The following is a 25,800-nucleotide window of genomic DNA, read 5'->3' as shown; positions in this document are numbered from 1 at the left end:
GTGACAATGACGATGCCACGATGCTGCATAGCACCAATAGCACGTTTCAAGGATAAACGAGCCGGCAACACAGAGGTGTACGGTGTGCCGTGGCGGGTATGACGGGTACATAGAAATTCGAACATTTGCCGTGAGTTCTTCCTGCATAAAACCTTGCGGTGTCAGCGGCGCAACTGAAAAGCCGTTCAGGTAACGTTTCTCGCCTGTATTTTTTGCGCTGAGTCCTTAGTTAGCGGTGTAGCACTGGTACCTTAGTGTATCCTACCAAGCGTGTCATGCACAATTGTCATTCGATTAAGACGCTGAAAAAAAAAAAGAAATCGTTACTTAAGTACTTCAGTACACAACGTAGCGTTAATGAAAAGAGGCAAATGAGTTCTGTCGTGATCGATTAGTTGGGACTAGGCTGTCACGTGCGATAAGTTGCATAAGCGCACAGCGAGCAATGGACAGCCACTTGGCTACAAAACGCTGCCGTATTCATTTCTAACCGCTTCACACATTTTTTGCGAAATCCTCATGACCCAATTCTGCTGGTTTAACAAGCTTCACGCTGTAGTAGTGCGGGCATCGCCACATCGTTTCATCAGCTGTCAGCGCGCAGTAGCATTTTAGGTCTCTTCGATTTGGCCTGCACTTTCTGCATGAGTTCAGGATGAGTTCAGCCAGTTCAGCGCAGGCGCCGCCTCTGCAGAACCGGTCCTGCACTTTTGTCGTCTGCTTCTGCACCTCCTCCCTGGGAGGTGCAGGGAAAGCGTGAACTCATCCTGCACTCTCTGCACCGTCGGTAAATCGAAGAGAAAAGTGCAGGCGCCGCGCGCTGCACTCGAAAATCGAAGAGACGAGTGCTGCACTACCTGAATGAGTGCAGCGAGTGCAGTAAAATCGAAGACACCTTTGTAAAACGTAAACAAGCGTGCAGCAACGCCGCCGCTGATGATAGCGGTACGTTTCGACGTTTCCACCATGCGGAAGGGATGCGAACTATTCAAGAAATAGGTGTCTCTGGCTGCGGTGCTCCAGCCGCGCCTTGGCTGGTGGGTCACGCGCGTTTGCGAGCCTTTTTTTATGGTGGCGCAAGTTTGGCGGTCCCGGCCAGGTGCGTTGTTGCGACCACGGGTGCCGCGGCTTTCAGGCCGGATCATGGGTCCGAGCGCTCTGTAGGCCCGAGTAGTCCCTCGTCGCATCGGAAAACGGCGTTAAAAGTGCGCGGACGAATAGGCCTAGATGAGGCCCCGGCGTAGTGTGTTGAACAGCACCAGCACGCCTCCGGCAACGTTGACAAGAGCGGGATGCAGATATCCACGGACTCGTTCCCATTCAAGCTGGGTGCCCGGCGAAACGTGCTCCAAGTGAGCGATGACCCGCCGGAGGCCGAGGCCATGGGTTCCGAGTTTCGGCTGAAGCGCGCCGGCAGCTCGTTCGTCTCGTACGTGGACCTCGGCGTCGGCGAGCGCACGTCCGCACGCCCTCCCGCGGCGGCAACGCCTCCGCCAGACCTGATCCCGCTGGTTTCGCTCAAGCCCGTGCTCTGCGACGGCGAGGTGGTGATAACCGAGGTGGACAACGTGCTCAAGTTCAACACGTTCAGCGACCTGCGCAACGGGGTGTCGGGCGCGCTGTTCTGCACGAACTTCAAGCTCAGCTTCGTCACGATGGACGCGAGCGGCGAGCGCAAGCCGCGGGCGCTCTGCGCGAACCGAGTGTTCGGCGAGAACGACATCGGTCTCGTCAACGTTGAGGCCCTGTTCCAGCTCTCGGGGGGCCGCCGCAAGCGGCTGTCGCCCCAGGCGGCCGCTGCGCAGTCCGTCGAGGTGCTGCAGGTTCACTGCAAGGACATGCGCATCTTCACCTTCTCCTTCAAGTTCTGCCAGAGCGACCAGTGCAGCGCCCGGGTGCTGCAGTTCCTGTCGCGCCACGCGTTCGTCTCCAGCGTGGACAAGCTCTTCTGCCCGCGCTCGTCGCTGGCGGGCCCGCGCGAGCCGCCCTTCGAGTGCGCCCGCGAGTGGGACGCCGAGCTGCGACGCTGCGGAGCCTCCAAGCTGTGGCGGGTGACGGAGCTGAACGATCGGCACCGCTTCTCGGGCGCGCTGCCCGGCCGCTTCGCCGTGCCGCGCCGCCTGGTCGACTGCAAGCTGGAGCACCTGGCGCAGCACTTCTGCGACAAGCGCGCCGTCGCCTGGTGCTGGAGCCACCCGAGTGGCGCGGCGCTGGTGCGCGGCGCCGCCTCGGACACGGGCTCCGAGTCGGCCGAGAACGAGCGGCTGCAGCTGCTGGCCCAGTGCCTGGGCTCCGACGTGCACGTGACCAACCTGGACCTCGAGTGCCCCATTGTCCGCGAGGTGGGCTCCAGCTACCACAAGCTGCAGGGGCTCTGCATGCCTGCCGACGAAGCAGAGTTCCTCGAGCAGGAGGCGCGCTTCTACGCCGCGCTCGAGTCCACCCGCTGGCTGGAGTGCGTGTCCGGGTGCCTCAAGGTGACGCTGGCCGCGGCCAAGGTCATTGCGGAGCGACGGAAGCACGTGCTGGTGCGGGAACAGACGGGCGCCGACATGACCTGCGTGGTGGTCAGCCTGGTGCAGATCCTGCTGGACCCCCACTACCGGACGCAGGCGGGCTTCCAGACGCTGGTCGACAAGGAGTGGCTGGCTGCGGGCCACCCGTTCCCCGAGCGGCTGGACATCCTCGGGCAGGGGCGCGCCTCGCCAGAAGCAGCACCGGTGTTTCTCTTCTTCCTCGACTGCGTGTGGCAGCTACAGGCGCAGTTCCCGCTGGCGTTCGAGTTTTCCGAGACGTACCTGACCAATCTGTGGGACTGTGCTCACGTGGGCATCTACGACGCGTTTCTCTTCGCCAACAACCGCCAGCGGTGGGAGGCGCTGAAGCAGCAGCCCTACCGTAACGTGTGGGACTGGACGGGCCCGCAGTCCCGCCTCTCGCCACAAGACCTCGAGCTGTTCAAGAACCCCCTGCAGCTGCTGCAGCGCTCCAAGGAGCTGCTCAGCGTGGGCTCGCAGGAAGGTTCTGGCGACCGGGGCATCCCCTCGTTCAGCGAGGACCTCCTCCTGCTGCTCGACCCCACCGTTAAAGCGCTGTCGGTGTGGACCCAGTGCTACTTCCGCTGGATCCCCAAGGCAGAGGTGGTCAACGGGGACCCTGCAACGCTCTTCCTGCACAACGTCCGTGTGGCCAGGGACATCCACTTCCTGGCAGCGCAGATTCGCACGCTCAAAGAGCAGCGGGACTGCGGAGAGGTCGTGCAGCTGAGGCATCGGCGGCTGCCCTCGGACGAGTACTTCTTTGCCATCCAACGCAGTTCCGCTCGTGTCGGCACTGGGGCAGCCATAGACAGTCAGCACCTAGTGACTTCTTCGTTCCCGTTTGCACCGCCTGGCCCTGTAGACTGGGGAAGTTGCCACGTACCTTCGATAGCACCGCTTCCAGACGATGATTATGGAGATTTGGATGACTGATCAGTAGCGATTTTAAGAAAAATTCGTAGAAGGCGTTTTTAAGTTGATGGGCCACTGCAGAATGTGGGAGGCTTCATCCCTTGTTATGCTGCATTGCTTTCCTGGTTACGAGTAGAAGTTTATACTCAAAGGATATCATAGAAGCGCGAGGCGCTTGGCGTTGTGTAGTACAGGTATTCGTTCGTACAACTATAAAATTCTTATACGTCGTGATGGACGGGCATCCATCGAAGCCTTGATTTCACGCTACGATGGATTTTACAATTCTCGTGTTTTGCATTCCACTAGCAGTGCCAGTGGACAGTTCTACAGCCCAACTTTTAAGCAGTGGAGTTATGGTGCGTTGTGTATCAGGCAGGGATTTTCGTTTCTGTTGCGCTTTCCTAAGCAGCCTATATCTGTGATGCCATGTGGTATGTCCAGCATTATTTTTTTTTCTTCAAGTATAGTTTCTAGTGGAGCCAGACATTCTGAACCTGTGCTTGGCATACAAGATTGTTGGCCCTAGAAGGAAAAAATAAAAATGTACCGGTAACTTATTGTACAAATTGTTTAAGTGCACGTTTATGTGTAAGTGGCACAATGTTGTGGCTGTTCATATGTATAAAAGATTTTTTTTCTCCTGTTTTCTGTTGTTTAGATGCACTGCTTGCTTTGTACGTTTCTGGCTCACAATGTTACTTGAAAATGCAAACATGACATTTGTTTCTGGGAGTGCCACACTCTTCGAGTGGCGAACTATTGAAAGTTTGCTTTTTCATCTGTAAAGGGCTTTGGTCATTGTTAAGTGCATTCGTTTCTTGCCCTTTGAAATAAGTTTTCATGCTGTCATGTGTAGCTTGTTGTTGATGGTAGCCAGCAGTTTCTACCGGTTGAAGGCAGTAAGAGCCAGTCATTAAAATGGGAGAACACCCACAGTGCAGTTGCGGTGGCCCCTGGCAGCAAATAAATTGGCTGACCTTGGCCTTTATCTAAAGCAATCTGTGTGGATGCATTTTTTTTTCTGTGAGTCACCCCTACTGCGAGTTTCAAGTCTATCAAAAGGGTCATAAAGACAAAAATACAAGTTTGGTTCACTTGAAAGATTGCCTAGTTGAAATAACACTCCTACAACAGTTAACAAAAACTACTCAAGTGAGCTTATGTATGAGGGAAACAGAATAAGCATGTGACTCATCAGATACTTTTTCACATGAATTATGACACAATGTGGCAGTCGTGCGATTGGCGGAGGCCGACAAAATGAAAAGAAAATTGAACAGGTATTATAAGCTTTCAAAATGGACTGTGCGCTTAAAATTCAATTAATGCTCTTTTATAGCAGCAAGAGTGGTGGGGTAAACAATAGTTTCTAAATGAACACAAACATATGTGCACTGTGTAGGGAACCACGGCCGGGAAACGAAAACTTCCAATTGTGCAGATGGTTTTCCAGCAGTATACCGGCCTACTGGCATAGGTTACACTGCCATGTGACCCTCTCTGTCAAGTCACACCCACTTTCAAGGAACAATTACTATGAACAGTAACAAAATACGGCATGTATAGGGCCGATCAGAAGTGGAGTAAGCAAGAGCAGTGGCAGAGCGGCATCACTGCACCATGTGGGAAAGCTGGTGGTAACCAACGAGCATGTTTTGGGGGTGGCAGCGGTTAAGCAGGATTCACATGACAGAGAAACCTTCTCTTTCTGGCCCGCGGAGGCTCCGGGGAAGAAAATGCCTCCGCATGTTTTCGCTCGACGGCGGTGGCCCTCGGCGGGGAATGGAACCTGTTCCTTGGCGCTGTCATCTGCTAGTCACTCCGCGTAGCTCCGCGCGTGTGGATGCGCCGCCAGGCTGGATAATCCGGTCACGTGCTGTTGACTTCACATATCCGTGCGCCTCCGCGCGCCTCCTCCTCCGTCGTATGAATCCCGCTTTAGGTGGTGTATGGGATCAACATATCATTTTCGGTACCTCCCAATTGCATCACTGCTGATGTCATGAAACATGCAGTGTGGCAGAAGAATTTCTGTAGTCAAATTTCTCGGTGAATGAAGCATCATTTGCTGCCAGACAGGCACTGAAGGTATTGTAGGACACCAAATCTTTCGAATAAAACAAAGTTTTATGTTGTCCTCAAGGCCCTTTTAAACCACTCCCCATGGCAGTCCCCTTTTTTTGTCAGGCATGCTCTGCTGCACTGGTTTCACAGCAAATTGAAGGAATTTATTCTCGGTTCAGTCGTCAAATAGTTGTCTTCAATGCAAGATAGGCCTGTATGTGGTGTGTGACAAAAATGGTTGGGCCTGAAACGTGCACTGTCTTAATTGTTATTATTATCTATGCTGGAGGGGGAAGGACGGCAGCATTACTAATACGAACACACAAAAATATTTGCCGTAGGAGCGCATAAGAAGTGCTTTCTGGCCTGCCCAGCTTGGCAGTGAAAGCTGGTTTTAATAAAGCCATCCGAGGGGTGCCTGCTGATTCAAGAAAAGTAACCCACGTGTGCCCCCTGTAGCCGACATGATGCTGTTCATTGCACGACCCCATGTGGATGCATAGATGTGGGCACTGCAGGGATTCTTCAAGGTCTCTGGCTCAAGATGTGTTCGTCGTGGCCGAAGAGGCAGATGTAGTAGACAGGATTCGTATTGTTACTAGGGGTAATTTTGTTCCTGGTTATGCAGTGACCCATGATATTATTGGAGCGGAGCCAGTGGGCCTTGAAGCCCAAGAGAGATCATCAGCAGCCTATTTGGGCCCACTGCAGAACGAAGGCCTCTCCCATCGACCTCCACAAGCTGTGAGTCCATTCTTTGCCTCCGAATTCCCTAATTTCATCCCTTCATCGAGTTAACGGCCTTCCCCTTCTTCTAGTGTAATGGAACACCTCATGCAATTTCATTAAACAGTCACATTTTGGGTATAAGCATTGAATTTAAAAAAAAAAAAAAAGCAGGCAGAACGTGCCTTACACTGGTGTTTCCTTGTACAAGTTGGTCATGGGGTACAAGGGTCTGAAACTAACTTTGTTATTTATAAGTAGAAACTTATGAAAATTTGCACACAAATGTATTTTTGTCTGTAGATTTCAAATATGCAATTATATTTGAGCTGCTGCTGTTGGATTGAAAGTTATCATGCAAAGTCTAAACCGTAATTAGGTAATTTCTTACGCAGCTTTAATGAACTTTCGCATTGCATTTTGTAGCTTTTTATTACACGAATTGATAGCCAGAGAGTTCCCATACCCGATGACATTCTTCGTTTTTCTCTAAAGTAATGGCATCCCAAAAAAATATGTCAAGTATAAAAGATGGCAGTGTTCGATATTTTGGCTCATCAAAATAACTGGAAGTCATTATTTATGCATGGCCTAAATAGGAAAACTAAGAATGCCATTGGGTACCTCAGGTTGTACTGAAAAAAACGGTACCAAGATTGACCTTATGAAGCAAAAAGAAGTTCCCAAAAAGCTGCGTAAGGCTGAGGTAAACTACCAAAAATATGAAACAGAAAACTGCATTTGAAGTTTCGCCTTGTGTTATGAAATGAACGGTCAGTAGTGTAACTGCAGTATTTCCCTGTAACAAAGACATGGCCTTCCCATTCCCAAATCTGTCTTTGGATTCCAAAAAGGTCTACTACAACTGTAGATACCAGAGGCCAAGTAACGTACACCATCAGGAATTCAGCAAAATTTATCGACTTCAAATCGGTTGGCGTCTTGCTGGTGTTGTCTCGCTGGCGTTGTGAAAACTGCAACAGTGCTTTGCAAACTGGCATCATTCATTACAGTGCACTTTGGTACCCAGAATATTGGGTACGGTGGAGAAGGGAGGGGTGAAACTTGCTTCAGATGCCCCCTTTTAAATGCGGAGCATCTCATGCTCGCGGCTGTGTCCCTCCCTCCCTTGTCGTTGTTGTCCGCCATCCGCACCCCCACTGCGCATGCCTGGCCAGGCACCGCTGATGATGATATTGGCAGGATGCCCCTAGGGATTGGCCAACCAAAGAATCCATCACGAGATAGCTTCGCATTCAACCACCGTCGTCATCTTCCCGTAGGGGAACCGCTGAAGAAGGAGGAGGAGAAGACAAAGCTGCAAAGAGGAGGGCGTGTACGTTGCTCTCAGCCAGTGCACCAACGTCAACAACCAGGCACCGCTGATGATGATTGTGGCAGGATGCCCCTAGGGATTGGCCAACCAAAGAATCCATCACGAGATAGGATCACGTTCAACCATCGTCGTCATCTTCCCGTAGGGGAACCGCCGAAGACGAAGAAGAAGAAGACAAAGCTGCGAAGAGGAGGGCGTGTACATTGCTCTCAGCCGGTGCACCAATGTCAACAACCTTTACCTCATCAACGCTGATGGAGACTACCGATTCTACCACAGAGATGACAACATCGACAAAAACATGATGGACGAGTTTCCGCGCCTCGAGAACCACCGCCTACTCACTGTCACACAACAGTACTTGCGTGCCTTTGCCACCGGTGTGGACCCGGATGCGGAATTCACTCTGGCGCTACTAAACACCAGATCACTCAACATAACGGCAACACAATGAACCACACGGAACCCCCATGATGCTTCGCATCCTCATCAGGGTTCCCCACGGGAAGATGGTGTAATTTTTTTTTTTGTTCTTTGGTGAGGCTATTTTAGTCGTGGTTTTTGCGCAGGAAGTTTGAGAGGATACAGGGGTGGGACACTGCGCAGTGCGTTCTCTGCAAATGCATCACGTCGTTGGCCCTGAAAAGAGCCTTTTGGCGAAAAAAAAAAAAAAAGTAGCCGAAAGGCAAGCTTTGTTGGCCTATGGCAGTATGGCAGGAAACGTTCGGGCGATCCTGTGACAAAACACTGAGCTTTGATTTTGCAACTCTGAAGTTTTAAGTGGGAGGGGTTCTCACAAGTTGCAGAAGGCTTGCTGTACCACTCCAATGTTTGACGACGATTCCCTGGTCATCCACGTGCCATCAAACATGACATCAATGTTGTTTGGCGGCTGAGCAAGGTCACTGTACAAGCCCTTGACGACACACACACTACCTACTTCAGAGTATGCTGCAGTGTCCTCGCAAACCTGGACCACCTTTTTTTGGGTATCTTGTCTTTTTGCCTTGAAATGGCACTCTGTCTTGTCTTTAGTGGATCAAACAAATCGAGGCGATCTTTACTGGCTGCAGACATAATTTGGCATGATAGAAATGCTTGGAACTTTTATGATGTAACTGGATTTTAGAGTTACTGAATTTAGCCTGACTGAGCTGCTGAACTCAAATCTTTTGGTGTCCCGTAAATTAATTCATGAACTGCTATTTTCAATAGTAGCCACAAGGCCTCGTTAGAATTTTTCATTTTTTGCCTTGTTCCACGGCACTCATTTGTAGCTGATTACCAGTGGGGGGAGCTTTGTTATGCAGTTCTCCACTGGCGGCATTTTGTACATGAGAGAAATGAGAAATGTGAAAATATCCATTCATTGCTCACTGACCCCTCCTGCTGTGTAGAGCAGCTATACTACCGGGTGCGCGAGGTATTTGAGAACAGAACGTTGGCGCCAGGCACAACAGAATATCTCCAGCAAAATCAGACATATTTTCACCAAACTTTGTGAAGTACTTCTGTTATGGTTTAATTCCGTAACTACTGAATGAATCCACCATTGGCAGCAATAAGTGATTCAATTTGGCTTCGCAAACAGCTGCATGCACGGATCTGGTGCTCCTTAGAGATGTTGGCCATTGAGTTAGAAATGGCGGCCCTCAGCGAGTATTTTGTATTATGTGGTCTTTTGTTGGCCTCTCTCTCAACGACGCCCCAGCCATAGTAGGGAAGAGGATTTAAATCTGGAGAGCTAGGAGGCCACAAGCTGGGAGTGCAAGGTCGCAGACATTGTCAGCCGGGCACTATTGGGTGATGCTGGTGGTGTGGGCAGAAGCCAAGTCTTGCTGAAAGACATATGATCTTTCTTTCGAAACACTCTCTATCCATAGCTTTACAACAGTAGCAAGCACATCCACGTAATCGGCAGCATTAACGCAGAGTCCTGCAAAAAAGTGTGCCAGCATGCCGTCACCCTCATTGCGGACAACGGATAACACCACCGCCGGAGAAATTAAAGGGTTCTGACGATGTCTGACTGCTGTCTGTGCTTTTTCCTTTTCGCTACACATGCCACATCACCGCCACAACACGCCACCTCCGTCTGCACTTTGTAAACGAAAGACTCCGCTCCTTTCAGAAAGGTAGCAATTTCCAAGTTGCTGTGGTGCGCGGCCAGGGCGACGTGGACTGCATGGTGTTTTATTTCCTGCTTCAACTTGTACACTTCCATCTCTGAAGGAACTGCGCAGTATGAAGCATAAGGGGTTGACGAATAAGAAGCCGTACGCCTAAATATATATGATGAGCCTGCTGGTGCCTATGGCGATAAGGAATAGCGTCCTCCTCAAGTACCTTGGGCACCCGGTATAGGCAGAACTGCACTGCCAGGCTGCTACTGCCCCAGTTTGTGCTACAAGCAGCCTTTTGCAGAGTGCTGTTCTCGGCTTGGAAAAAAGAAGAGCTGTGGTCAAAGAGCGGGAAGGGTGGACTCTCGACAGCAGTGGCCCTGCTATCCTTGTCTGACCTCATTACACAGAAATTGCAAAGCCAGTCCCTTTTCATATACCAACTGGTTAACTTCAAGGCTTGCTGAATCACAAATGCTGCATGTATGTTTACCTGCTTTTCACATAACATTGTTGCGGCAGACCCTGGGTGGACTCGAAACATCGCTTGCACAAGTGAAAAACGGGAAGAAACCTTCTTTTCATAGAGTATGAGTGCAAAGAAGACAAGCGGGGTGAAGATAACTTGCTGGGGTGAGGATAGCTGAAGATAACTGCTGCAAGTACCAGCTGTGATAAGGGCATTCCAACTTGTAATGGCAATTTTGTTCGCCACCTGCTTATATCCCCACTCTTCCCACATGTTTTTCTGAGTGCTCCATTTTATGTATGCCAGCTCCTTGCCTTCTTACATTTTTCTGCTGCCATTGTCCTGCTCTGGGGGTGGGTCTCATTAGTAATGTGCTTTGCTTGCGTTTGGCGGCAAGATGTGTAAACCAGCACTAGTTTTTGTTTGTTTGTTTGTTTGTTTGTTTAAACCAAATTTGAATGATGGGAACGCAACTATCACATTATTTTTTACACAGAAGTTACTTACTTATGTGTAGGTGGGGCTGTGTTTTTAATTAACAGCAACAAAAAGAAATACCGACAGAAGTCTGCGAAATTCATTTGGCCTGATTCGGTATGACCCAAAAAAGGTGACTCCTATCACCAGCTGTATGCACAAGGGGAGGGGATCGTATGCCAGCACCACACAATGCACAGTACGCACTGGCTCCATGCCACACTGTGTGCTGCAGAAAGCACCCAGAAAAGTACTTACTCCTTTGTTTAGAGCCCTCTCTTGATCTTCCTCCTGTTTGAAGACTGCATTGAGCTTTGCTGCTTTTTTTAACCACCACTCTGTTGATTGTCAAGGTGGGCCAAAAGAAGCGCGCTGAGAGAATTGCGGATGTGATTTCCGAAATTTCAGTGTGTGACGGCCCTCCAACAACAGTGGCAAAGATGACCACCTCACTCTCATGTATGCATGTGTTTAGTCAGATAAAGTAACCATTACTTCGTTATCAGTAAAATGCATAGTTGCTATGTTGACAGAATACCTAACTCACTTGTACTTGTGTGTGCGTGTTTCTTTGTTCTTGTTCCCATTCCAGTTTGTAGAGTAAATGCATCATTTTCTTTTTTGCTCTAGTACGTCATTGTACATTGACTGCAATGGTAAGACAAAAGTTCATTTCCACCTTTAAAAAAAAAATGTTTTGTTGTATGCATATTACCGATAAAAACCAAAAATGTGCTTTTGACGGAAAAATCGATAGAAGTTCCCCGATGTTAAAGAAAGCAAAAACAGAAATGCTGAACCCCACTTACCCATTTTTAGACCCCCTGTGTTTCTGCAAACAGTTCCTTAGGTGACCTCTTGATCAGCATTGTGATCAGCGTAGACATAGAAGACCTCATCTACTTTCTACCACATGACGTACTGTTGTGTAATGTCAAGAACTACATTTCGGATTAGAATGGCGGTTTGACTTTGGACGGTTGCAGAATGGCTGAACGCCTTTCGGAGTCGCTGAGTTTCTGCCTCAGCAGTACCTTTGGGATTTTGACGAGCAAGTGTATGTGCAAAAATGAGGTGTGTGCTTTAGTGCGCAGGTCGCCCCTGGACTGAGAAATGGTAGTATTTTAGGCCAAGTCAATCATCATATGGAATTTGATTAGCAGGCAGTAGTGCTGAAGGTTTTTTTGCTATACTGACAATCTCTTGTTAGGGAGGTTTGGCGTTGAGATGGTATACTTTAAGAATGTGGTCCTGGATTCTGGAGGGCTCACTGATGTCAGAGTGCATTCTTACACAAAGTTGTGAATACCGATGGTGTTTCTGAACATTCTGCTCAGCACAGGCACTCAATTATGAAGCTTGCTTGTGAAAAGTTTGTGTGGTTCGGTTCGTCATCCTGTAAAGGATGCCTAGTCAGGCTTGCTTTATATAGATCCCTGTGAAATCCCAAGCTTACATTAAATGTACAGTCGTCCACTCACTTACCTATAGCAGCTAAACCCATTTCAGGAGGACGTATGTAAAAAATGCTCAGGTGAGCTGTTCAAACGAATAATAGAGACTGAAAGGGCCTGCTGAAACTTGGAGGAATGCAGATGCGGCCCATACTAACTTTACTGCAAGCCTGGAGTAAAATAATTCTACAAATAGTTGCGCTCTTACAAGTTTGTGATGGACTGTGCTACATCAAAGCAGAATTCAAAATTTTTCCGCTGACAATTGTAAAAGCTCTGTAGACCTGACTACAGCTATGTTTTCAGCTTGCCTGGCTGGTTGCAAAGCCGAAATTTTCCTGCGGGTCACTTGCTGTCTCGAGCCGATTCATCACCGCTTGCAGGGAAGGGCAAAGAGATAGAAAATTTTGTTCCTTGGGCAGCAGCTGATGCTTTGCTGCACAATGCGTGCAGGTCGGCCCTCCCCAGCTTGGTGCGAGTGCCTCAGTGAGATGACACGCTGGGCGCGGAGCAAGAGCGTGCTCCAGCACGAACGGCAGCCGGGCGAGGCCACCACGTGGTCCGAGTTTGTGGCGCAGCGGCAGCAGCAGGCGGCAAAGGACGGCGTGCAGCTGGCGAATGCTGCCCGGGAGCGCCAAGGCCTCGCAGGGGCCAAGAAGAAGCCGGGGGGTCGGAAGGGTGTGCCTTTTCACGACGGGGCTTCCTCCAAAGGAGGAGCACATGCAGACGCCACACGAGGGACAAAGGGAGGCGCTCAGGTGATGGCGGTTCGTTTAGCGTCAACAAGTGTGTTACCACTACTACTGGCACTGCTACTTTTGCGTATAATCAACGCTAAACGAAGCAGGGCAGACAGACGGGTACAGGGTAGCTGGGAAATGGTGCATGTCTTTAAGCAGTCATCGTGCGAATGTGTTATTCATGGTGTTTACTTAGTGGCTTGTCAGCATTAGGGGGTGTAAGTATTAACGCTACCAATTGTGAGTCAGCATGCTTTTTTGGCGTTCAATGTAAATATCAATTGCTGTGTAGTTTTCGAAGGAACCATGAAGGGAAAATGCAAGTTTGGTTTTTTTCATAAGGCTGCTTTGTCCTAATAACAAGGACACCATTTCAACACAAACTTCAAATAATTTAGCGGGATAATAAGGAAAACAGATGTAGTAATGGCGACTCATCAGCCACTTGCTCAGCCACAATCAAAAGATGTGACTGTCATTGTAAAGGTGCCTCTGGTTTTATTCAATTGCATGACTTGAATGCTAACATGTAGTTAACACGCCAAATATGCTGTTTTTGGCATTACTTCAATTATGTCACTGCTAAGGTGTGCCTTTAAATTTGAAACTAAATGTGTCCTGTCTTTCTCCTGTGAAAAGAATGTTCTTCAGGGCAAGGATGGTTTTTAGTGGATCACCAAAGGCTAGTTCTTTCAAATAAAACAATTTTGGGCTTTGTATTCATGGTTCCCTTAATAAGAAAAGAAGGGTCACTTTTGAATGAGAGCAATGAAAGCAAAACAAAAAAAAGAGATTATATATCAGCAAGATTGATGATATGAGCAACGCTTGTGGGGGCATGTAGAATGGAGCATGCTAAATCCCCCTTTTTTTTTTTTTTTTTGAAAAACCTTTCATGCAGGCCACAGGCAGCATTTCGATTAAAGAGGACGTAGACTGGCTCATGGGCATGCTGGATACAAAGGGAGCAGCTGGGAAGGGCACTGTGGCCACACCAACGAAGCCTGTTGAGACATCCAGGCCGAGTCTCGCCAATGGGACACATGTCAAGTCTAGCCCATTTCCCCAAAACAGTGCCAAGAAAGGACCTCCAAGTGCGCCGGAGCAGATATTAGATCCTGGCAGCAGGAAAGACAGTTTCTCTGTCAAACATGTTACGCCTGCCACTGCTGATGTTGCCTCTGGTCTTGGCAGTAACAAAGCTGTCGCCAGCCACACAAGAGGCATCCAGCCTGCAAGGAAGGTTAAGGGGCCTGCGGCAAGCATCAAGACTGGCCAAACAACCAAGAAACAGGGTCTTTCCGTGTCTGGAGAGACATGCGAAACAAAGGTTGACGGAGAGCGACCGGCTTTAGCAGGAGCGAAGACAGCAACGAAGAGAGTGGCCGAGGCAGTGTGCGGAGAGGAGCCCTCCGCGGAAGGCAAGGAGGATGGAACACCTGCCCACAAGCGACCGAGGGCCGGTCCTGTTGGTGGCGGTGGGAGCAAGGCAGGTGAGCGGCTGCAGCGTCTGCGACAGGAGCGCGAGTCCAAGGGGCTGCTGCTGCTGCCTGAGAAGGTCGAGCGGCGCATCTACCAGGTCAAGAAGGCCATGCGCAAGAAGGGTGTGCCCGGCGAGGAGATCAAGCAGGTTGTGCGCAAGATGCGCCGCAAAGAGGAGCTGCTCTTCCGCCGGCAGCTAGCCAAGGTGAGTGTGCCTCTTCTTTTGAGAGAAAGAAGACAAGTGCATTTTCTACGCCCTGTTTATTTAGTTCTACAAAGCGCTGTTAAAAATGCAGAGCATACGGAGGCGTTAGCAGTAAGCAGAAGAAAGGAACAGAAGGAACACTGCACACGACGCCAGCGCACTGTAGGGACATGGTGTGTTGGCACACACGCTTGCCATATTAGCTACATCAGCTGTAGCCGTGCTAGCGTTGCATGGTGTTGGTTTTAGGCGAGTACAGTGGAACCCCGATAATACGACTTTCAAGGGACCGCAAGAAAGCGTCGTACGACCGGGGTGCGGGTAAATGCCGGCCTAGTAGATGGTCTCACGCGACAGGTGGGCTAACTTATTTAAACCACTACATTTAGCGTGTTCTCGTGTGATTTGCGCGCTAAAATCCCAAGTTAAAAACAAAAAACACCTCCCCTCCATGGCATCTGAGCTAGCCTGCCAGATAAGCGCAGTGCGAACCCCGTGCTGTCGGCACTATTTATAGCCCATCAGCCCAGCGCCTTGTGTGCACTAGATAAGGCTGACGTGGTCGATCAAATTGAGAGAGGGAAAGGGGAGTGTGAAAGGGCCAAGGCCAAGCAAAACGAACGATAGTACAAGGTGGAGATGAAAAAAAAAAAATTGCCGTACATGATAGAGATACCCTTTCAACGGTCCCGTACTGTCACTATTTGTCAAAGTGCTCAACACAGCTTCTTTCGTTTCCCACAAGGCCCAGCCACGCAAAATAGATGAGATGATTCAAAGTGCACAAGTAAACCGTGTTGCGCTGAAAATTATAGCGCAGTCTTGCTACTGTGACTTGCTGCGGCGGCCAGCGAGTGACCCAAAATGGCGGTGCCAACATATACGTGTCTCCACCCTTGGGTGGACGCGTGTGAATTGAAGTATTGTAGCAAAGAAAGGAGCGAAGTGACAACGCGGCTTTGAAAGACACTGATAACAGAGAGCAGAGATATAGGGAGAGAAAGCGTCGTGAAAGTAAGAAACGGATCGAGTGGGCGGGGAAAGCGGCTCTCCGGTCACTGCCGTGGGGTTTGGTCGTATGTGTTTTCGCGTTCGTTGGCGGCTCAACGGGGGCTTCAAATTCACGGTTTACCTGCCACCTGAACTTTGACTTCTCGCAGTTGCGTTGGCGTACTGCTGCTGCGTGGGCCGTTAACTCCCGGTAATGAGTACCCGCCTGCTTCCTTGCGTCTCTTCAGCAAGTGGTCTAGCCCGCCTGCGGACCTTTGCACACCAAGCAGCTTCAAACGGGGGTTACGAATAAAAAAGGTCGGGTCGAGGAGGCAAAGCGGTGTAAAACACGAGAAAAACGCCAGTTTATTCGTGCGAGGGTCTGTCATATGAAGCGGACTGCATGCACCCGAGCGTCTATCATCAGGGTTTTTAATGTATTGTTTCTATGGGGAGTTTGCCGGGACCGCGGTGATCCGTCGGAATAAGCGGGTTGTCGTAAATCCGGGGGACGTATCAGCGGGGCTCCACTGTAATGACAAAAGCCAAATTGAAATTGAAAACCCTAAGTAATGTTTACATGGTGCTGTCTGCTTCTGGTGACAATGGACAGCTATAGAAACCCTACACATTTCTGCGCACGGCAGTCAACGTGTACTTTGTTATACTAGAGTGCGAGAAGTAGGTAACGAGCTGAGTGAAGTGCCCTCAAGCTTGCTCTCAAAGAACGTGTCGCATACATGGATCTTGACATAAATCAGTGTGCTGAGCCAAAGCTGAAGCCACTGTTACATTGGCGAAGGCCTCGTTCCGAGCTCCGTCAAGTACTGTGAGCGTGTGGACGAGCAGCGAGCAGAAGGGCGGCCTCAGTGTTGATGTCTAAGAGCCGAGAGCAAAACTTCAAAGGTTTACTGCATGGCAAGATGAACAGCGACGACACAGGAACAGCATGGAGTTGACGGGCAGAGCGGCACTCTTAGTTCAGCCCCCAATGTATGCTGACTCGAGCCAATGACAGGGTGGAATTTATACACAGAAGCAGCAGCGGTTCTGCCACCTTCCAGCACTTTGCACACGGCCCGAACAAAGTACAGACACAACACAAGAACACTCTTTCCCGGTCTCGTGATAGCCGCTGCATGTTGACTCTGAAAGAGGGGGAGAGGAGATCTCGACGAGCGGAGTGTGTTCGTAGAGTCCAGTCTCAACACGCCCCGCTTGTCTTAACTTGTTTGAGGAGGGCGGACTTTCCTGCAGCACACGAAGCTGCCTTGTAGCACGCATGCACAAGGTACCGGCGGGCTGAATTGTCACACCACACACAAGGTTGCAAGTTTTACCAGAACTGAGCCTGACCTCAAACTAATTACCTTTGAAACGTGCTTCAACTGAACTAAAGCTGGGAAAAAAGCAGCTAACAGCTCGTTATATCGCTAGGTATTTTAAGTGTAGCCTATAATTGTGATGGTACGATCAGCGTGGTGGTACAGTCATCATATCAGTAATCTAGCAATATTGATTAAATTAGTAATGCTGCATTTTTTTGCTTTGTTGCTGAGTCTTGTCCTGTCACAGTGGTAAAGAAGTGTGCTGTGTTTGCTTCTAGGTACTTCAACGCCGTAATGGCCAGTTTCTCGCCCATTGGTTAGCTTGTTAGTGTGGTGAGATGCCACTACCTAACATGCTACAGGAAGCAGCAACAGGAATGTGGAATGAGCATTTAAGCTTTTGCGAATACAAGCTGGCGTGAGAAAAAGTACAGAAGACAAACCTAAAGACACATATGCACAGTGCTGCTTGTGTCCTCTGATTTGTCCTTGATTGTTCACTGGTGCTGCTCACTTTTAGCTGTTCTTGCGTGAAAGGCAAGCAGCTATGTGGCTGTGCCTGGGTGCTGTGCGACTATGTTGCGACATCCCCCTGGCTGCAGCTGTGCTTCAAGTGCCGGCAGCCCGGCCACAAGGTGTCCGACTGCCCCCAGGTGCTCCAGGACCCCGATGAGGCCATGGGCATCTGCTTCAAATGTGGATCCACCGAGCACTTCTCCTCTGCGTGCAGCGTGCAGACAAGCAAGGGCAACGGTCTGTACCCCCCTGACCCCGAGACATGCCTTGAACACGAGCAAAAAAATAGCCTCTGCCATCAAGCTACGTGATCAACGCTGTATGTGCTAAGCATAATTTTTGAGGACGATAGTCTTTTTTGGACTACTAAATGCAACAGTTTTGGTCTATACCTGTCTTTCTTTCCCTCGATTCAGCTTTCCGGTCAAAAGATAAAACAATTTGTCAAAAGACGTAGACAGAACCACTGTTATGTGAAGATAATAATGGAGACATATATGTCACCATTATTTAGCACAAAGGAAACGTGAGGCACATTTGAGAAAATGTAAGTACATAACTGGGAATACCCACATTATTTTAGGTAGTTAAGTACACAAGCCTGGCAGTACAAGTAACAAATGATACAGAAAAAAACGTGCACTGTCCCAAGAAGACGGTGTGCGAGCAGTGCGAAAGTGGGGAAATTTGAGTGCAGTGAACAAAGCCCCATCCAGCTCATCACGAGAGGACCAAGAGGGGCGGGGAAAGCGTGACTTGTGGGAGCGAAGAAGGAGTTGCGGGACAGGGAGGGGAGAGAACTGTGTCTTTCGACAACATTGGCATGCAAGTACGCTGCCAGTTTTTATGTTCAGCGAAAAGCTCACAGTTTGTATGCGAAGTTTGTAGCCACTTTCCTTTGCTCTCAAGTTTCTGCCATCATTCTGCACACCTACACATAACACAGTTGAGATTCCTGCTATTGGACAGTGAAGGGAAGCACCTTTGGTAGGTTCTGTTGACACTGGCACGTTTATTTAATTTGCATTGCATGCAGCACACTTCCGCACTATCGTACAGCAATATCTTGTTAATTTGACCCCCGTTAATCGTTTAATTCATACACGGCGTCTGGTCCCGTACAAAATGTGCATTGTTCTATGACTGACAACTCTCATTAATTTAGATAGATTTGCCTGCACTTCCTGCGCTTCGGTTAATTTGAACTCCCACCCTAAGTCGAGTCGCGACAAGGGAGCAGCAGCAGATTCCGCCACGGCCAAGCTTTGGATATAAATTCAGATTCGCAGCCAAAATCGACGGCGTGCCTCTACAACTCGTGTCGATCGAGTCGTGGCCTCTGAGATTAAAACGAGGTACGAGTGAGCTTTGCATCTCGGAGGCACAAAAACACAAGCACACACACACATACATGGTGCTGAAGAGAGTGCATCGCTACTGTCACCAGCAATGGGCAACCAACGGATTTGCCATTTCGTTTTTCTTGTGGGTCCAACACAATTGAGTCGGATTGTTCTCCTGTAGTGTACTGTTGCTTATCTGCGCGTAACCACAGTGCAAGCGACGCCGGAATGGCTTTTCCTGCGTCTCCTGCTGCCGCCCCAGCAGTAAAGAGGGCGAAGTACAGAGCAAAGGATTTGGTTGCAAAGACGCGAGTACTGAAGGCGTTGCAAGCAGGAGCATCTCAAAAAGAAGTGATTTCAAGCGTTTTTCAAATGTTTTGATCGTACTCGCGATAATTCCAACCCTCAGTTAATTTGCACATTCTTCCCAGTCCCGTAAAATCCAAATTAATGGGGTTACTGTAATCATTAGGTTTATCCTGTTTGGCGGCCGCTTTTCTGATGGAGGCGAAAACAAAAACGCCCGTGTGTACGAGATTTCGGCGCACGATAAAGATCCCCAGGTGGTCAAAATTAATCCGGAGCCCTCCACTACGGCGCGCCTCATCGCCTGCGTTGCGTCGGCGCGTTAAACCCCAGAATCAATCAATCAATCAAATCAATGTATCCTGTTTTTTTTTAACTGCCTTGTCCAACTCCACTTTGCAAAACAAAATACACATGTACCGCACTTGTCAGAATACACACGCACCCTGCGTGGACTGAATACGACAATTATTGGCTCTGTGCCACCTTGTGGAGGACCCCTGTCGATGCTGAAAGGACAGTCAAAGTGATTTGTTTTGTGCGCACACATTGTCCCCTGCTTTTCAACTTTTCCTTCCGATATGTGCACAAAAACATCGCGGCATTGTCAACGTCTGCACAGCAATTGACCATCATGTACAGCTGCAGTGAGCTGTGGCAGCATGGTTACTGCACCTCGGGCTCCCAGCTTTGTACAAGTGAAAGTGTGCATGCATTGCTGCGGACGCCTACAGAAGAAATGTGGATGTAGTGCAGCCTGTCGCTGAAGGCCAGTGCGATAACGGCGATCCACACAATGCAGTGGCTTGCTTTAGCTGCTGCGAGCACCCAGCTGAGAACTTTGTTGCCTGCGTTGCTGCCTTACTGACGACCACTTAGTCGGGGGCTTCAGGAGGGGTGCATGCATGGAGGCACTGTACTCAATGGAGGGTGAGTGAACCCAAAGACCACTACACAACCAATGTTGTCACCAACCTTGCCAGCACTGTGCTACTGGCAACTAGGGAGTCGAGAGTTCGATGAAAGTTTGTCTGGTCAGGTATCATGATGAGGAAGAAGATGCGGTCACTGACCGCATCTTCTTTTTTAGCAACTAGGGAGCGAAGGACAGCAGAGCATGCAGATATTCGCTGTTTTGATGTGCAGTAACCGTCAGTACTGATCGTATTTGCAATATACTCGCATGACTCAGTTACTGATACTGTGCCATGTGGGAGATTGTGGGTTCCTTGCATTAGTGAAGGGCGCTTCAGAACACCTTCAGAATGCCAACTGTAGGCACATAAGCAGCTTTAACATTCTCATGCACATTGAGCTAACACTAGGACAGAATGGTTGCTGTTTCTGTTGGTCTGTCTTTTTGCTTTTTTGTGCATTTGCTTTGTAGGTGTGAAGGTGAATTTAGTTGGTGGATGGTAGCCTTTACTTTCTTCAGTGATGACACTTGAGGCTTGCTATAGGTGGCGAAAATGTTTTAGTTCATTTGAACGGTTTAAAACAGTGTTGACATTCCAACGTGACACCATCAACTACGTAGCTGTGTGGTCTCTTGTCATCCGTTTCAGGTAACAAATGCTTCCCTATTGATGACAGGAAACTTTTAACCTAATGTAGTGCGGTGCATAGAGGCCACATAAAGTAGATGAAAAAAAATAATGCGAAAATTTAAAATGCATTTGCTCTTGTATGTAGCTCTAGTCAAGAATGCCCTTTGAGAAACATTTACTAGATAGTGCTGTTCTTCGAGGCTAATCCAGTCTTTTATAGTAAATAATGCCCCGATTGGATACAGTTTGAGTAAGTAATTCAGAACACGTGATTTCCAATGGTAAGCCTGGATGCATCATGTTTAGCAATATGCCCCAGGGTTATTCAGAAAGTAAAGATGCATGCAAAGGCATGCAAAGTGCGTGCCAGACTGCCACGTAGAGAAGTGTCCTGAGTAGCTACTTTTGTGAGCCGTAAACGTTTGCTGGAAGTGCCTGCTGCTGGCTCTGCAGTACAGCCCTGCACGGTTAGCGTTGTGCAAGCATTGTACGGTGTTGCCTGCCGCTGTAGTGTGGTGGTTCCGTTTCTCCAACAGAGTTCCCGTACGCCAAGTGCTTCATCTGCAAGCAGCAGGGGCACATCAGCCGCAAGTGCCCCCGCAACGACAAGGGCGTCTACCCCAAAGGTACACTTTACAAAGATCCCCCCTTTTTTTTTCTCTCTGTCTGGGTGGCTTCCACTGTTCTCAGGGGTATTCCCTGTGGGCAAGGATATACAGGCACAGCTGCGAAAGCTGCACCAAGTTTCCTGCACAGTTTTGAGTCTTGCTGCGATTACTTTTAGCACAGGCACGCATTACCTTCAACATGGGCTCGCACACCAGGGGCTACAAGTACACGATTTGAAGCACCCAACAGATCTGCTTACAACAGATATTTGGATACAACATACCGATTTGCGATGCTCAATTGGTCTTCCTATCTGTGCCATTGATTAAGCTTCCTTTGCTGGAGATTCTGTTACAACATACATTTGATATAAAAGGTTAGCAAGTCCATCTTTGCACATCTTTGGCAACCTTTCATTTCATATCTTTGCAGTGTTTGTGTTTCTACTTTACAGTAGTGATCAAACAAAAACAATTTGAAACAACTAAAAATAATTGTGAATTAGTACAAGTGAAACTTTTTGGATCCACTTGCAGTATGCGTAAGTTCAATGTCCTGGCAGTCAAGTGATAGGATTTAAAATTTAACGATGTTATAGTTCAATATACGGACGCTTATAATATGAAGGTTAACATCATTGAAACAAGAAATGTATTCTCCCATGCAAATCTCCAAGCTTAGCAATAAAACCTTTCCTTGCACTTCATTTATAGTATTCATGTGGAGACAATGGAAAATAAGGTATAGGTTGAGGAAGTGAACGAGAGTAATACTAGTATGAGTGAATCAAAAGATTGAGGGGTGCCATAGCTCAGCAAATGTAAGAACAGTCACGCATGTGATTTTGTGACGTGCTTCATGGTGTTGCAAGAGAATGAAACCGCTGAAAAACCCAAGTCATCCTAAAGGATTGTTGGCCTTGAATACCAACCTGTTTCACATGTAACTGAATCTTGAGAAATGACTGGCATACTTTTATTGTTTGATTTGTTTTTAACAGTTGAAAAGTCCGAACTCTTGTTATAACAGACTTCATGATTTCATAAAAGTCTGTAGTAACAGTATTTGGATTGTTCACACTTCTTTCGTTACAACAGACCATTTGGATGGCCACTATTTGGATGGCCACTATAATTTCGTTACAACAGACCATTTGGATGACCACTATCATGGTCTGTTGTAACGAAATTATAGTGCATTAAAAACTTTCTGCTCGTGTAGTGGAACGAATTGTCCAGCCCTTGGCTGCCCGTCACAAAAGCCAATCTTCTCACACACAGGAGGCCACTGCAGCTTCTGTGGGGGCATTGACCACTTCAAGAGGGAGTGCCCCGAAATGGAGAAAAACAAGAAGAAGAACGCCGCGGAGGGGGAAGAGTTCGCGGGTGACATTGCAAGCATCGATCAGAGTGCCGATGCTGAGAACGTTCCAGCCTTGCAGCCGCTTTCGCAAGGGAAGAAGGCAAAGGTGGTCAGTTTCTGAACCCTACACGCCAGCTGCACAAATAAATTTCCCTCATGTTCATCTGTGGGAGAAGTTCTGATGCATCTATAAACATGAAAAGGTATTGTCTGGGGCAAAACTTGGTCGTGAGAAAAAAAACTGAAAGGCGTTTTGCAAAGGTGAATACAAGCAGTAATGCTCTAGCAAGAGGAGCGCCACTTGGTTGTTCTCGGTTGGCTGTTCCTAGCATGGTCACTGATCAGTTGCTTTAGGTAGTCCCAAAGTACAGTTGAACCCCATTATAAGAGGCATGGATCCGAGAGGCAGTGGTCGGGTACACGGATGGCCGCCTTATCTTTCCTCTTTTATTTGATTGACCTCTTTTATAGCAGACATCAGATGTAGAAGATAGTTGGTTATAAAGAACAAGTTACCCTTGAATTTTGGTCTACAATCTCGCTTGTAGCAGGCATTTTAACTCTAGATGTGGTTCCACCAGTCACTAACTGCAGTTTCGTCCGTTGTGGAATCAAAGAAGCCCGCAGTCTCTATTTATTATTACTTCAGCAAATACACAGTGGTTCAAATGTAATGTCAGCTATGAAATAAAACAATGATGAGAAACACTGCCAATGGATATGCAATGCACACAAGTGGTTAAAGCTTATTTGCATTGCGTACGAGCGCGACCACGCAAGCTGGCTTCTGCGCAAGCCAGGAATATCAGGAGTGTGCAGTTGGCTCTCCCAATCTTGCAGCTCCTAATAAAGAAGCATCGCTCATGTTGAGTCCCCTGCAAGCGTCATAAATAGCCAGAGCACACAGTGGAAGAAGCTGTGCACTCTGGCTATTCATCAGGCTTGTGAACTCGACATCTACGATTCATCTTCTGCAAACAGTGAAGAGAAAGCTTGTAGAAGAAGATGTAAAAAACAGCATAAATACAGTCATGAAGCAGACAAATATTCAGAACTATTTCGTAAATTGTGGTGGCAAAACATAAACTAGAATAAACCTTTTGCAACATGCTGTAGTGTTCTTTTGAGCTTATTTTAGTCATACGGTGCCCACATTAAAATCGGGGTTTGTGAAATTGCGCCACCACTTGGAGATCCGGAAATTGTGACGAGTGACTCGGAGCACTAGTCCTTTAGGGAGTCCACCGGAGTGCGCCACGTGAATGGCAGCTAACAAATGAGTTCCTTCTGCTTCCTGCGCAATGCGACTGGCATGGAATGCCATGTCACAGCTGCCTCACATTTTGCAGCACCCCTTAGGAGCAGTTTCAGTGCAATACTACCTTTTAGAGCAGAATGGAGCAGTAAAAGCGGATTGGCACAACGTGGCGCAAATGGCGCAGCACTTCCACCTCTGCACTGCTTACTCGTGCAGTCGACCAAATGTTTATAGGGGCCATGACGACAAAATGCGAGTTTGGTTCATTCAGAAGGTTGCCTCATTAGAACAACACTGCGGAATTACCTGCACAAATTGTAGTCTGGATTCTCTAGGCCATGTTTCGTCCACTCGCTGCGTTTGTGCGACTTTATTCAATAGAAAAATCAATTCGAAAGTCCTGTACTCCTCTCTGCATCCTCCTTGCCAATTTCTTATGAAGTTTCGTATGATGCCCAAACAAGATGGTTTGGCTTGACTGCACTGCTGCACAGCTCACCGACCCTCCAACAGAATCACTTGTTAGCGAGTCCGGCACTTTGGGGTTGTCTCACACGACACTGGTCTCATGTGACCCTGTTTGTCGAGCATACCCAACGCTTCACGAAACGATTACTATCAGTAGTAACAAAAATAAGCCAGGTGTAAATCCGGTCAAAAACAAAGCAAGAACAGTGGGCGTGAGCGGTATTGCGGCGCCATCTAGAGGACGGACGGTAATTGAAGCAACGAAAGACTTTTTGTTGTCCGCTGCAGCCCTAGTCAACATACGTAACATTTGTTTCAAATACCTGCCCTGGATACATCATTGCTGTTGTCACAAAACACGATTTAGCGGGAGCATCGAAATTTTGGCTTCAATTGTGTAATTTCTCAGTGAATAGACATTTCCTCAGTTAATAAAGCATCATTTGCTGCTGGACAAGTGGTGCGGGCACAATAAAACACCTAATCTTTTGTATAAAACAAACTTTTATGTTGTCTTCATGGTCCCTTTAATGGCATTGCAAAAGCTTAGGGTATGTCGGTGCCTCATTTTGAAAACAGGCGCGGAAAGGACGTTGACCAAAAAAAAGAAATACACAGGACGACGCGGTGCCTCATCGCAGAGCCAAGTGGCAAAGTAAGGAAAGCACCGCCTTGTTTCTGCAGCCTGTGCGCACCATCAAATTTATCCCCCTGGATGTGCTGGTGCTTCCCTTACCTCTGCAAGCATTAGAGCGCACCAGCGGCTAAGGCAGTGCTACTGAGCAAGAGGTGCAAGTTTTGATGCATGACCCCGACAACAAAAGAAAGAAAGAATCACTAGGTGGCACCACGGCACACACTTCGTGACCCAGGTTTATCTTCACTGTGCAAGAACTGCAAGACGCTTATGGCTGTATAATTACTTGCGAAACCGCCTCGCAGAAAATCCTCACATTTTGTGGGTTTATCATTCCCATATTTAATACAGTTGAAGCCCACTTCAACGAACTCCACTTGTATGAAGCTTCCGCTTTAACGAAATATTTCCAATTCCCCGTCAGTTAGTCACAGAATTAAATGCAACAAAATCCTCGCCACAATGAACACACAACGCCACACATTTGTCTGGCTTGTGTTCGGTTCAACGAAATTTTCGCTCTGTGGGGCTGGGTTAGAACGTTCATTTTACGATAAAATAAGCATAACGACAGCCATCTGTAGCTTTTTATATGTTCCGGGAGATTAGTTTCACTGAAAAAGGGTGCCGTGCGCCCACAGCACTACCCATAAACAAAAACAAACTTGCAAATGTTCGCCATTGTTTGCTTGTGATAACGACGCACCTGGCCATCTTTACGTGAGGTGCAGGCCCGGTTTGCTATGCCGGACCTACAGCCAATCCGTATCTAGTGCCACGCGAATGTGCCCTGATGGCGTGGTGCCGTCATGTACGTGTTGTGAGCAGCTGTCATTGCAGTTTTTCTTCTACCATTGTTAAACTCAAAAGCAAAAATATTTTTGTATTTAGTCTTGAGCCCGCATCAT

The 25,800-nt window shown here is 48.3% G+C and overlaps 2 protein-coding genes across 3 annotated transcripts; both read left to right on the top strand.

Moving 5' to 3' along the window:
- Positions 1 to 38: 38 nt before the first annotated feature.
- Positions 39 to 22,692, top strand: LOC144170779 (uncharacterized). 2 transcript variants are annotated; one of them, XM_077700774.1, is made up of 7 exons: positions 49 to 189; positions 6,148 to 6,263; positions 12,555 to 12,859; positions 13,743 to 14,528; positions 17,449 to 17,599; positions 21,095 to 21,184; positions 22,448 to 22,692. In XM_077700774.1, exons 3-7 carry the CDS (start codon positions 12,593 to 12,595, stop codon positions 22,648 to 22,650), a joined length of 1,497 nt encoding a protein of 498 aa, XP_077556900.1. In that variant the 5' UTR covers positions 49 to 189; positions 6,148 to 6,263; positions 12,555 to 12,592; the 3' UTR covers positions 22,651 to 22,692. The 2 variants fall into 2 exon arrangements, with proteins under 2 accessions (XP_077556901.1, XP_077556900.1); XM_077700775.1 differs by lacking the exon at positions 6,148 to 6,263 and having other exon boundaries at positions 39 to 189.
- On the top strand, positions 998 to 4,453 carry LOC144170778 (myotubularin-related protein 10). Its single transcript, XM_077700773.1, has one exon. The coding sequence runs from the start codon at positions 1,293 to 1,295 to the stop codon at positions 3,471 to 3,473; it is 2,181 nt and encodes a 726-aa protein (XP_077556899.1). The 5' UTR covers positions 998 to 1,292; the 3' UTR covers positions 3,474 to 4,453.
- Positions 22,693 to 25,800: the final 3,108 nt, after the last annotated feature.

Source organism: Haemaphysalis longicornis, unplaced genomic scaffold (genome assembly GCF_048455015.1).
Source record: "Haemaphysalis longicornis isolate Haplotype H1 unplaced genomic scaffold, Haemaphysalis longicornis Haplotype H1 scaffold_2, whole genome shotgun sequence".
NCBI lineage: Eukaryota > Metazoa > Arthropoda > Arachnida > Ixodida > Ixodidae > Haemaphysalis > Haemaphysalis longicornis.
This window is presented reverse-complemented; position numbering and strand designations above follow the sequence as displayed.

Bases quoted from the DNA above. Each gene is read 5' to 3' on its own strand.
- LOC144170779 (XM_077700775.1), top strand. From the start codon at position 12,593: ATGACACGCTGGGCGCGGAGCAAGAGCGTGCTCCAGCACGAACGGCAG. The intron at 12,860-13,742 runs GTGATGGCGGTT...CCTTTCATGCAG, and splicing joins GGACAAAGGGAGGCGCTCAG to GCCACAGGCAGCATTTCGAT. The intron at 14,529-17,448 runs GTGAGTGTGCCT...CCCTGGCTGCAG, and splicing joins TCCGCCGGCAGCTAGCCAAG to CTGTGCTTCAAGTGCCGGCA.
- LOC144170778 (XM_077700773.1), top strand. From the start codon at position 1,293: ATGCAGATATCCACGGACTCGTTCCCATTCAAGCTGGGTGCCCGGCGA.